The following is a 13,779-nucleotide window of genomic DNA, read 5'->3' on the forward strand; positions in this document are numbered from 1 at the left end:
AATCAAAGAAAGAATTGGAAATTCAAAAAAAGTTCCAATTACAAGAAACAACAGGATGAAGATCCAAAAAAGAAATTCTTCAAGAAAAAGAAGAATACTCATCAACATAAACAACCAAGCAAGAAAACTTGCAGATGTTGGTTATGTAAAGCTGAAGGGCACTATGCCAATGAATGCCCGGAAAAGGGTAAAAGATCTACTAAAGCTCTCTTTGAAGAATATGAGCATATAGTAGAACTTGCCAACATGAAAGGCTACGAAATAGCCTATTCTGATGATGAAGAAGACGACAGGTCAGTTTACTCTGTCTGGTCTGAAGAAGAAGAAGATTCATCTGAGTCTGAGACAGATTCTGAAGTAGAGTACTTCGAATCCAGACAAATGAATGTTTTGAGAATCAAAAACTGGGAAGAAAGCAAGACAGAATCCTTAATATCTTCTTATCAGGTGAACCCTGGTACATTCGTTTGTGACTACTGCTTATGTCATGAAAAGAATGGTCTCCCTATGTTTTGTGAAGAGTCAAAAAAGACGTATCACAAAGAATGTTTCATAGCTGAAGCAAGAAGAAAAACCAAGAATGGTCTTGTAAGCCAACTAGTTGAACAAGAATATGAAGAATATTTCTCTGAACAAAAAGAGAAAGAAGTAGAAACGTTGTTCCGGGAAACCATGGAACCATCTTCCTGGAAAAAGGGAGACATCATCGAAGAAAAAATCGATGACAACTTTGAACTGGTTGAAATACCAGAAAATATAGAACTGGTGAAACCACCAGAAACTGTTCATCTCTTAGAAAAGCAAGAAGCAGCTATAACAGTTACTGAAACATGGGATCTACTTGGCCAACCTTCGGGCAAGTATGATTATAAAGTCTGATATGACCCTCCGTCATGGCTCAGTAATCCAGATAGCAAAGAGATAATTCCTACAGACTGGGATGATACAAAACCTTCTAGTTTTGATAAATCTCCCACTCAGAACAATGTTCCAGAAGAATGTAAACCATTCATTCCAAAGGAACAAGCTCAAGAAAATGAGCTTCAGCAATCGAAAGTCGTCTCTACGAGTAGATACAGCAACTACATAGAGATTGGACTAAAATTCCCTGATCATAAAAAATATCATCTACATGCCTTTGTAGATAATGGATCAGGATTTACAGTTGCAAAAAGATTTGCAATTCCAGAAAAACTCTGGAAAGAAGAAAAGAAAACAGCTACTGGTGTTACTTTTGATGGAAGCCATCTCACCATGAATAAAGTAGCAAAAAATGTTCACATCACCATTGGTGGAGGAACATTTATCATCCATAACGTCTGGCAATCTGAAGGCCAAGGCGCAGATTTCTTGTTGGGTAATGATTTCATTCTCCAACAGAGATTTATTCAGGATGAAGAAGCAATAGGCTTCAGAAAAGGAGAACGGGTGTTCTGGGCAGATCGGCTTACTCAAGCCAAAAGTGTGGTAGGACCAAATTTCACTACCCAATATCAGAGATCGCACCAGAATAGTGGTGATCTTACCTCCTACAAACCCAAATTTGAACCCATACTCCAAATCAAACAACAAAAAGAATTACTTGTTGAAGAATCTTCTGACGAAGAAGAAGAAGAAGCAGAAACTAGTGAAGAAGAAGAAGCTAGTTTCATCCACGAGCATAACCTCAAGCACTTTCAGAATAAGCTTGAATCTCAGAAAATTCCCACTCTTGAAAGAATCAAGAAACTACTCGAGCAGAACATCGATGTAGATCCTCAGAAGTTTTGGGAAAAAGACCCAGTGGTCTGTGAATTGAGATTACATGACATGAATGCTATCTGTCATGTCAAAGCCATTCCTCAATACAAAGAGGAAGACCAAAAAGAATTCAGAAAAGATATTGAAGATCTCCTGAACAAGAGATTAATTCAACCTTCCACTAGCCCTCATCATGCTCCAGCATTCTACGTGAGAAATCATGCAGAAAAATCTAAGAGGAAAAGCTAGAATGGTGATTGACTACAGAGATGTCAACAAAAAGACTGTCAAAGACGGATATCAAATTGCTCAAGTAAGAGTGCTGATCAACCAGCTCAGAGGAGCTAAAGTATTTTCAAAATTCGATGCAAAGTCGGGTTTTTGGCAGGTCAAGATGCATCCTGAGAGTGTACCTCTCACCGCATTTGGAACACCTCAAGGACATTACGAATGGTTAGTAATGCCTTTTGGTCTAAAGCAAGCTCCCTCCATCTTCCAGAGAAAAATGGATAATATCTTCAAACATGTTGCGGAGTTCTGCGTCGTCTACATAGATGACATTCTTGTCTTCTCCAAAAACAGAGAAGAACACATGAAACACCTCCATGAGGTTGTAAAGCTGATAGTTCAGCATGGAATTATCCTAGGTGAAAAGAAAATCTTCTTTATCCTTGATGAAGTTGATTTCCTAGGAATAAATATCAAGAATGGAGTGATAAAACTCCAACCTCACATCCTTGAGAAAATTTGGAAATTCCCAGATAGAATTCCTGATGCCAAGAGTCTAGAGAGATTCCTTGGTGTCATAAATTATGGGAGAGATTTCATCCCCAAGATCTCAGGGTTAACAGCAATGTTATCACCTAAAACAAGTTCCAAAAGAAAATGGAACTTCACAGAAGATGATGAAAAAACTGTGAAGCAGATAAAAAATCTCTGCAAAAACCTCCCTCCTCTTCAACAACCCGAAGAGAATGACGAGATTATCCTCCAAACAGATGCGAGTGATAATTACTGGTCCGGTGTAGTTCTGGCGAAAGCGCCTGGAACTAACATTGAAAAGATCTGTAAATTTTGTAGTGGCAAGTTCAGCCCTGCAGAACTAAATTATCCCACAGGGGAAAAAGAAATATTGGCTGTCAAAAAAACAATTTTAAATTCTCCAGCTTTCCTTGGAAAACCCTTTACTGTCCGCACCGATTGTGCCAGAGTAAAGAATTTCAAAAATTTCAAACTTGATAAAGCTGCTGATAGAGGAAGACTAGCTAACTGGCAATTATTCCTTAACCAATATGATTATATTGTTGAATTAATTGCAGGAAACAAGAACTATCTTCCAGATGCCTTAACAAGGGAATTAGCCACGTTCAGTAAAAGAAACGATGACAACGACGAAGGTCGCAATCCCAGAAGCAGAAGAGCTGGGAAAGAACATGAAATCGATGAGGATCCCAAAGAAAAAATCCTCAAGAGGTTCCTGCTAAGTTCAAAAGGCTTAGCCACAACTGATCAATCCCAGGGTAAAGGATTGACTAGCCCGTCTCAAACGGCAGACGGTAAAGGCTCATCAAGACCGTTGACGGCTGTTGCTTTGCCAAAAAGCAAACCTACTCCAACTGGAGTCCTAAATGTCTTTAACTATGAACTTCGAACGTTCGATACTCCTGTGTTCAGAACTGGCAGGAGATTAGCTTACCATCAGAAGGCAATTCTGGATAATCTTTTATTTGCCTTTCAGGAAAGAAGCAGTGGTCTAATGTTTCCAGCTCTCTTTGCATTAGTTGAAGAACTATACAAGAATGCAAGACCACAGTTCGAAGAAATACAGCAGAGTGCTGTTAAGAAAGAAAAAATTAACTTCCTTGAACATCCAGAAAGTGCTAGGGTCCCTATCATGGCACTCAATGAATCAGATTGGCATGATTTCCACAATCTGATAGGAAGACACAATTCAGAAGACCTTGTTCCTCCAACCCTCTTCATTGTCTCAGGATCATACGTTGGAAGATACTTGGTTAATGTTCAGAGTGAACATCCTCAAGAACACAAGCTTTGGCTTGTTGAAAATGGTTTTGTCCATAATCTATGGAGCAAAACAAATGATGATCTAAAAGGATTGCCGCCCATCATTGTCAACACAGTCAAAAATATCAGAAAAAATGACTGTACACTTCGACTGAAGTTCAGATCCACTCCTCCAGAATGGATTAGAAAGGCAAACAGCGAGGTTGAATACATTTCTCCATATCATTATGTGAGAATTATTCAAAGAAAATATCTACAACCTGCCTGTGTTGGGTACAACGGACACCAAATTCAAGCATCCCATGGATGAAAGCCATGGCCCTGGAATATATGAAGAAGATCATCTCTGAAGATATCAACAATACCTTCCTGGCAGCAGGAGAAAAAACTATTATCACTGCCTATGATCATCCTGACGTAGTCAGCAGTGACCTATTTCTATCTCTCACCAGAAAAGAGATAGACTCAACGATGGCATGCATGCAGTGGATAGAACGACTTGAAAATGACAACTACTACAAGATGTATGTTGATACAGACGTTGAAGATAATGCCACAACGGATAGAATGGCCCAAGCTGACAACAACTCCTTTGTCTTAGGCCATAATTCTGAAATAGACGAGAACATTTGAAGCAGCAGGTGTAGAAAACACCGAAAGTACTTTTGGACTCTTCCCAAAAGCTACTTTTGCTTTTCAAAAAAGGAAAGGTGAAAAACATTTCACCCAAAAAGGGAACCTGCCTTTTCCTTGTCCGACCTCCACCAACAGAAGCACTCAGGAAAGCAGGAAATCACGGAGTTGAACTGTATATTTTATGTTTTTGAATTTAAGTTTGAGGTCCGCTCTCTATATAAGGAGCTTGAGTTTCATTTGTAAAGGCATCGGAAAAATCCCCACACAAAAAACAACTTCCACCATCTGTAAAATAACTTAAGAACTTGAGCAGAAGAGTCTTCTCTCAAGAAGTAGCAGTGTGATCTTTCTTTCCTGTCTAGTGTGAAGTGTGCTTCTATTTATAAGTAAGTACTGTAATCATTCTCATGGATAGCTAAACAGCTTTTTAGCTGTTTACCTGAGAATGAGGCTCTGAATTCTTGGCTTGTAATTATGTTTAAATAAATATTTTCAGTGTGCTCATCCACTTCGTCACGTCGTTTTATTTACAAAATTATATGTTGTTATTAATTATGTTCTTGCCTTTATCCTATAAAACCTGTAAGTTCAGAGTTTCTGTTTCTTAGGAAGATTTGCCTCAGCTTAGGATAAAAACAAACAGCAGTGATTCCGCCTGTTAAAGTAACCGTTAGGCAGGAAGCCGTTAGGTGAAAAACTTAGGCATGTTGAATGCTAGTTTTGTTTTTTTCAAAAGTTTGAACAGGTTTTTCAAAAGAAAAAGTGATTTTGGACCCAAAAGTCTGCATAGGATATCTTTGGCACTACCCTAAAAGGAACTACCCTTAGGAGTCTTTTCCCCTAAAGTTTGTGTATCTGGGCAAAATACCAACTTGGTTGATTGAATGGGCAAAATACATCTTGTTTTTGGGCAAACGGGCTTAAGGATGAATTCCTCCTTTCGAGTTTACAGTATCAAGCAGTACTATTGAGACTCGGAGGAGTAAGGAGAGAGTGACATAGTCCTAAATCACTTGTATATATTGGGTTTTTTGCACTAACAGTGTCTGGAGACTTGGGTGACTGACAATATGATACCCGAACTTACAAAGTTATCAAAGTAGTACCTGGACTCGTTTTTTCTTATCAACGTTGTACCTACGTCAGTTTTCCGTCACGACGCCATCAATCCTGACTATGTGTGCCGCACGTGAGTTGCAAATTGAGGGCAAAAAAGTCTTTTTCACTTCATCAAACCTTAAATGAATAAATTCAAAATTAAAAATAAAAATTAAATAAATTATTATATTGAAAATAAATCTATTAACCAAAAATCCCAATTCAATACATTCTCTATTCTCAACAAAAAAAAAAATCCAATTCATTCTAAGAAAAACTATACATTTTATCCATGAACCACTAAACCTCCAGCAAAACCCTTCTTCCTCTTTGGAACACGGACAATGCTCTCAGTGCCCACAAATGGCGATTTCAACTAATACCTCTCAAATTCCTCACAACCAACACCTTCCAAATCCTCAATTCCCCAAAACCCACAAGCTCGAAACCTTAAGCTTCTCCACCTTAAGTTCCAAAGTCCCCATATTTCTTCCAGAAAAACCCAAGAAATAACTGTCTGCAGCTCCTCCGTCACCGCCACCTACACCCAGAACCCCAACTCCGACCTAACCGAGCTTTGCCGCCATGGGAACCTCGAGAAAGCTTTGAAGCTCGTGGACTCCATGCAGGAGGTTCAAATTAAGGTGGAAGAAGATGCTTATGTTGCTTTGGTTGGGCTATGCGAGTGGAAGTGAACACATGAGGATGGAGCTCGTGCGTACAGGTATATATTGAATTTGATGACCCTTTTGAGCGTTAGGCTTGGTAATGCGTTGTTGAGCATGCTTGTGAGGTTTGGCAATTTGGTTGATGCTTGGTGATGGGATTTGTGATGGCTATTGGATCGGACACCACTATCGGATTCTTTCCCAGATCAAAATCAATTCCAACCCAGATCGCGCCACCACTAACACTCCAGATCGGACACCACCGAGATCGGGTCAACCCCTGCTGCCGGTTCGAATCTAACCACGCCGCTACACCACGCCACCACCACCGAGAGGCGGAAGGCTATATAAGTATCAAGAGGATGATGAATAAGAGAGAGAAAATTTAAGGAATTGAGGGCAAATCAGACTTTTTTGACTCATTTAATGAGTCACGTGTGTCGCACATGGTTAAATTGACGGCACCGTGACGGAAAATGACAGTAGGTATGACGTTGATAAGAAAAAACGAGTCCAGGTACTACTTTGATAACTTTGTAAGTTCGGGTATCATATTGTCAGTCACCCAAGTCTCCAGACACTGTTGGTGCAAAAAACCCGTATATATTCTTGTAAAAGTTCAATTTATCCAATGAAATTATATGTAAAAATAAATAACAATAAAATTGTAAGACGGTGAGCTGTGATCTGTTAGTAAGTTATAATTGTAACATTGTAAATGTCATGAGTTCGATTTTGACTGACATACTCATTCATGATCTACAATCCATTTTATTCTCTCCTAGCTAGCAATAATCTACAGCACATGGGAAACGGGGACTAGTCACTGTTAGGGTCCCATGCTGTTCTAAAAATGCTTTCTCTTTTAAAACAGCATGGGAAGACCCATCATACAAGACAAAAGATTTGGCACTCCCATGCATTCACAGAATCACAGTACATAGTGGTGGGCGTCAAATGAACTTCGTCCGTCTGCTGTGGATTGTTGAGTCCCTTTTGATGTCGATGCGCTTCATAAAGTTCACAATTTTTCTTCATCTTCTTAAGTCCTAGTATAAGCTACTTGTTATTGAAACCGTAGGAAGGTCATTATGCTAGCTTAAAGTCTTAAACCACTCACAAATGGAGTTTAATTAAGATGACCTTTTGGGAAGGATAACCTTTGTATAACACAAGCACATGCATGAATGATTTGATCGATACATGGCAATGTTTTTATTCTACAGCTTTTCCCTTGCCCAAAATGATGTGGGAGTTGCACTTAACCGAGTTCCTAGAGCTGAAAACAAGAACTAAAGCTGGCCAAGTAGGTAGAAGATGCCAAGGTCTGATAGATATCTTCTTGGAAGTTTAAATGAAGGCAGATTCTAGACTACCTTGTACCAATTGTGTAAAATGATCTAATTTCCATTATTTGGTTTCTATTTCTTCTTCTAAAAGTTTTATTGCAAGGGTCTCCTGTAAGAAATGAGACCTTGATGAATTTCTGGGATGAATCTCATTTGATGCAATCGTACCAATCTATAAACAAGGATACTACCTAAACCGAATGAAATTAGAAATCTTAAATCCAATGTCATGAGGAGAGATGAGTCACTCTTTCTTATGTGTGACTAGTCTTCCACTTTCATCTGAACTTTATTTCACAAATCCAATAACTCCTCTGTTTCTTATGGCATAAAAATATAAATCATGTTTGAATCTGTGTGGAAAGTTTAGGAAAGCGAAGAGTACGTTCAAGTACTCATTTCACAAAGGAGGGCAGAGTTCCATTAGTTAAGCGGCAAATCACACCATCCACAACCAGGGTTTCAAATTACAGAATAGTTATTTCCGGTTGCAGTGTGTGCAAAAGAACTTTGATATATTGTAATCCTAACTCTCAGTCACCAGTTGGGGAAGGGTTTCCACAATAATTTAATATTTCACCAACTGTACAATATGCATATTCACCAACAAAATATTGCTTTCCTGCTCTGTCTTCCTATATTCTTCATGAAGTTGAGACTTAATTGAGAGAAATTAACAATATTAATCAAGCAACAACATATCAGATGAGACATTACAAGAAATGTGAAGGTACCTTAGGAATTAATTTGATGTATCCACAAGCTCAGTCCCAGAGAGCTTCCTCTAAAAGTTCATCAAAAATTAGGTCCTCCAATTCAATCCCTATACATTCAGAATCAAATTGGAGGTTCATCCAACCATCATTCTTTGCTAGATCGTTACTCACAATATAATCTAATGATTGATCAACGGCCGGTCTCAAGCTCAAGTACCAGCTTATAAGGGCCCACACTTCCTTCAGAACATGGTGTCCTGCTGGCATTAGACGAATGTAACATAGCGAAGACAGGGCCGTTGGACAGTAGTTGTATGACCTCCCATAAATCTCCATCAACACTTCATTGATTAGATCAAACAAGAGCAAGTGATCACATTCACCATCTTCTTCATTTCCTGCACAATCAGGATCAAGAACGAAGCAGCCTTCTGCGCCCTCATATAGCAAAGGATAGACTGGCGGATCATCAGCATGCCAAGTCCCAAGGCACTCGTTTCCTCTGAATCCAGAAAACTCCAACACATCTCTCACATAATTAAACTCGGCCATATCTCTTTCATCAACTTGAACATGACTCAAGTCATAACACGAGTGTCTTGTAGGAGTTTCTACTTCCTCAGTATCCAATCCACTGCTAACTACATTAGTGGTATCAATATCAGGCTCCTTCCCTTGCTTGTTGTCCAAGTTATCTGGTCCATCTTCATGCTTTAATTCCAATTCTTCTCCTACAAAACCAACATATGGACATCCACTTCAGCCTGAAAGCTCAGAATTGGTGATTGATGCAGGAAAATAAGAGAATGGTTTAATTTTTCAATGTGCAAAAAATGAAATCCACTTTTCTACACTGAAACAAGTGTGTTTAATCATTAAGTGCTAAAGTTTGAAACTAATATCTCATAAACCACTACATGTTGGTTTGAGACAATATAACGGTAACATCTACTGATGACGTCTGGAAAAACAAACCTTCAGACTGGGAACATTTTCTCGGGCTGGATATATCTTGTAGAGCATTGATGTTAGGCACGTACATGGGTAAGGGATCTGAAACACTGGTAATGGCTTCTAAATGAGGCTCAGTATCTTGTTCTGTATGAGAAACACTGTCCCCTGTTGTTATTTTTTCAAATTCATCTTTTGACACCTTAGAACTTGTCTCATCATGCGCAACTGATGTAGATTCCACCTTATCTCTAGTAACTGCATTAGTTTTAGTATCTTGTTCTTTATGAGAAATACTGTCCCCTGTTGCCAATTTATCAAATTCATCATTTGACACCTTAGAACTTGTCTCATCGTGCACAACTGATGTAGATTCCACCTTATCTCTAGTAACTGCATTAGTTTCAGTAGCATCATCCAAGTTTGCTCGGACTTCACTTTCTATAGGAAAATCTAACTGCAACTCATTTTCTGAACCTACAGAAAGCTCCCTCTTTTGTTCACTAAATCTGCTTTTTGTGCTTGCATTTCCATCCACACCGGTCTTAAATAGCGATGGAGGAGGAAAACCATCTGGAGATTCCTCATTCTGATAGTATGATTCCATATCAGGTAAGGAGTAAATTCTTCCCAGACTTTTGGGAGCTTTTCGGAAAGGTGAGCTCTGGAATGGTGAGCCTGAATCTTCTACTCTAACTTTCAATCTCTCAGATGATGGCTGGCATTTGTCCTCTTTCTTGAAACTAGTCGTCTCATACAACCTGCGGTACCTATCAAGTGATGCATCGAAAGATGATGTTCTTCTCATGTTGGGCATTTTTTTCTTTAGGGGAGAAACTGAATGATCACTTCCATAACTACTTGGACTATCTTTACCTTCTCTATGCAATGCAGGGTCCTTCGAATGGCTAACAATCTCCTGCTCTAGTTCTTTAGTGAGCTTTTTTCCATGAGGAATCTTGTGAAGGATGGCCTCCATGGAAATCACATGTCTCTCTTGTTTACTCTCCTTAATCACGTGCTTTATTTTTTGTCTAAGATCCTTGAAACGCTTAATTGCCACCGGATTCTCACCTTGACTCATCAAACTGGGTTGAGAAGGGGAAGATGAACTCTCCATATTCTGATCAGTAATCGATGGCATTGGCCGTTCCCCAGCATATTTCAATGAAGTAGACCATGTAGGTTTTCGAGCTGGACTACCATCTTTTGGCTCATGCTTGGGTTTGAGCTTAGTAGGTTCAGAACCTCCTTTGCCTGATGAACCAGGCATAGGAAATGACTCTGCCTTGGTTAAACTCGTTTTTGCGCTGACTGCTTGTTGATTCTGGAAGTGCTGAACTAGAGGAGAACCCGGATCATGTAAAATTTTCACTAGTAACTCTTTGTTTACATTAATTATATCCAAAGCCTCTAGATACTCCTTTTGATGGACCGAAGAATCTGCGTCAAGTTCTTTAACATGTATCAACTTCTTCTCTAACATATCTTGTACTGTGTCATTGTCTAGCTGTTCTTGACTAAGTGGCTCATCCTTTTGGTTCTCATTAACCGGGACATGATCCACTGTGGGATCTCCAGTAACACTCATTGGACTGCTCTCTGCACAATTGTTGTCGACACTAGTACTTGGTTCTTCAGAAGAAGAGCTTTCCTTGTTTTTGTGAGCAACAGGTCGAGGACTTGCCTCATTCAATACCATTTCAGCAATTGGATCCATATTTGAAGGTGGTTCGAAATGATGTATCGATTCTGTTCGTGTCAATCGTGATCGTACAGGACAGCTGGAAGTCCGGTTATATCTGCCCCTCTTCTTAGCCATTTCTTCAGCAATTCGTGCTTTTATTCGGGCCTTAACAGAAGCTTTGGATGTTGGACTCAACGGATTTATCATTTCTTCGGCCTAAAATGTACACATCTTAAATTCAATCTGCTAATCAAAATCCATAATCCAAATACTGATAAGAACAAACACATTTGGTCATGATCTCTATTTCCTTAACTTACAGGAGTAGTTTTGTCCATCTTAGCATCATTGTCTTGTATATTCTGAAGACTACATGCATTTCCACAATTCCCATGATTTCCAACTCCTGCAGTGAAACATCCTCGGATGAAAACGATAGGGCTAAGTAAAATTTTCATACCTAATGTACTACATTTTACTTACCTGCACCATTTTTATTATTGCCACGCTTCTTGTACATAAGTCTTTTCTTGACATAATGCCAGTGGTGATACTTCATGACATGTAGCATGCCCCATACACACCCTGGAGTCCCTGGACGCTCATTCCCTGTTGCATCCCTAGGCTGTTTTTCTCGCAAGTTCCTTCCCATGGTTCAAAAAATTCACTTCCAAAATGTTATATATCATAAATGACTTCGATCTGCTACAAGCTTGTCAAACCTGCACATAGTTAGTTACAATAAAAAAATCAGGAAACAAGGAAGGCAATTCCATTTCTTGGGAATTTAATATAAACATGTACTAGCTACCATGGAAAGAACAAACACAAGTCTCTTTAATTTATTTGAGAAGCCTAATCAGATTCTGATTGATGCTTCTAAAGGGTACTTGATTATCTGGTTGAGAATTCAGGCAAACCAAACATGCATCTAAATGGGTTTTGAGCAGAATATAAAACTTTCCATTCATGCTGAAATATATCGAAATTTGATATCTGTTGCAGAATGAAAGCAGCTGAATAACAATCACACAATTCAACTTCTCAAACCCTAATTTACATTGCTGTGTAAAAAGAGACGAATGACATTCCTTTAAAATTGATCCTATAAACAAATTCACACAAAAATGAAAATAACACAGATATGCTACGCAACTATATCCCTAATAATAATATTTGATACCATTGAATTGATAATCGCGAGCTACCAAAGAGTCCCAAAGAGAGATTCGATGAACAATTTCTCCTGACCTTATGTTGAAAAATAAAGGAGAAAAAGAAACTGAAAAATCAAAGACACTCAAAGTACGTATTTGGAAATCAACCACAGTTTGCGGTTTGGGGTCTAATACTTGTCTGGTCTTTGTGATCCTTCTTAAATTAGCTTCATATATATGTGGCATTCGAGTCCAGCATAGAACTTTAGCTCAAGTATATTAGTGCAACGCCAACATATTTGTGGACTTGGTCAGTTGGTCTACCCTAACCCAAAACCCATATGAACTGAAACACCCGAAACTTCAAACCTTACTTTTCTCACCGTCAACTTTTTTTTTGGCCGGAATTCTCACCGGTGCAACACCCAACGCTTCCTGTGCAGTATTCTATCAACCAAAATCACAAAACTTCCAAGAGCAGAAGCTCCACGTACAACAACCAGCGTGGGGCTTCGCAAATGCCCAGAAAAATCCAAAGCAAAGCCATTGTGGAATAGACATGGAAGATCTGGGGAATACCCAGAAATCTAAAAAATCGAAAACAAAACCAAACACAATGGTAGCGACGAAACCTGGAGAAAATTTATGCGGCGTAGAATCCCACATCGAAAATCAGGAGCTAGATGATACGGTTTATATAGGGCGACGCATGCTGGACGTTATGCCGAGCACGGGTAACGCCGTGCTTGTGACCCAGCGGGGGGCAATAAACGTGGCGGGAAGGAGGTGAAGATACGGGCCTATATGGATGGGCCTGGGCCCTGACTCGAGAAATGGGCCTCTGGGGTCATGACGTTCTATAAGACACTAGTACAAGAGGTACTAGGTCAGTTTAGGGTGCATGGTACATACCCTGGACCTACACTTTGTTGTCTCTCAATCCCACTCGGAATGCGATAGATGAGTCCCTGATCAAGATCATCAATCAACTTTCTGGGAGGCACGTGGCAAGCAGCTCCCCTTTCTTGTGATACGAGAGTCCAGAGTGGGTTGGGCTTTGTGTTCGCTCCGGTCCGCCATTACGCTCAATCCCCGACCTCCACCTTTTGGGCATTGACAGAAAAATATTTGGTGTCACAACTCGATCAACTTGAAGATGTGGATGACTAGAATTCACATTACGCCATTACGGAACAATAAACGAGCGGATAATCGATTTATCATCTCATGAAATGCATGCTTCGAGAGGTGCTATAAGTTCTCGATTGTTTTCTTATTTGATTTTCATAAAGTAGAAATCGGGATTTTCAAATGGGTTTTGAAGTACTTGACAAGCACTTTTAGGCCGTGATTGTTGAAAGTTATTGAAATACATTACCCGTCCAAATTTTTACTGTATTTGGCCAATCAATTTGGTTTCCAAGAAAGATTAATTCAGTCTTACCTTTTGTTGACTTTAATTTGGTTTAATAATTGCTAATTTTTTAGGATTTTCTCTCTCGTGAATATATAGTTTGAAATACCGAGTAATTGTTCTTTAATATAGGCACCAGCAAATTACAAGACTCGATCCGGGGGACTAGCTTCTTCTATGCTTGTAAACGCCCTCGCATTTTTGCTAAAGATTATACTTCAATAGTTTTTTTTTTTGACTTTGTCAAAGGGAACCCAATGACTTCCTAGGCTCAAGATAAACCCATTCGGCGCATGTGAAATGCTCCAACTGTGCATTGCAGCACAGTGCCTAGCCAC

At 39.3% G+C, this 13,779-nt stretch overlaps 1 protein-coding gene across 1 annotated transcript; it reads right to left on the bottom strand.

The window, feature by feature from the left end:
* Positions 1 to 8,250: 8,250 nt before the first annotated feature.
* On the bottom strand, positions 8,251 to 12,162 carry LOC133722298 (uncharacterized). The gene is made up of 5 exons (XM_062149152.1): positions 12,054 to 12,162; positions 11,354 to 11,592; positions 11,191 to 11,276; positions 9,208 to 11,086; positions 8,251 to 8,963 (listed from the first exon to the last, which is right to left on the bottom strand). The coding sequence occupies exons 2-5, from the start codon at positions 11,520 to 11,522 to the stop codon at positions 8,281 to 8,283; spliced, it is 2,817 nt and encodes a 938-aa protein (XP_062005136.1). The 5' UTR covers positions 11,523 to 11,592; positions 12,054 to 12,162; the 3' UTR covers positions 8,251 to 8,280.
* Between the last annotated feature and the right edge of the window lie 1,617 nt (positions 12,163 to 13,779).

Source organism: Rosa rugosa, chromosome 7, assembly GCF_958449725.1.
Source record: "Rosa rugosa chromosome 7, drRosRugo1.1, whole genome shotgun sequence".
Classification (NCBI taxonomy): domain Eukaryota; kingdom Viridiplantae; phylum Streptophyta; class Magnoliopsida; order Rosales; family Rosaceae; genus Rosa; species Rosa rugosa.

Excerpts from the sequence above, each read along its gene's own strand:
- LOC133722298 (XM_062149152.1), bottom strand. The coding sequence starts at position 11,522 with ATGGGAAGGAACTTGCGAGAAAAACAGCCTAGGGATGCAACAGGGAAT. Across the intron at positions 11,277-11,353 it reads CAATAATAAAAATGGTGCAG|GAGTTGGAAATCATGGGAAT; the intron begins GTAAGTAAAATG and ends GTTTCACTGCAG. Across the intron at positions 11,087-11,190 it reads AGATGGACAAAACTACTCCT|GCCGAAGAAATGATAAATCC; the intron begins GTAAGTTAAGGA and ends TGTACATTTTAG.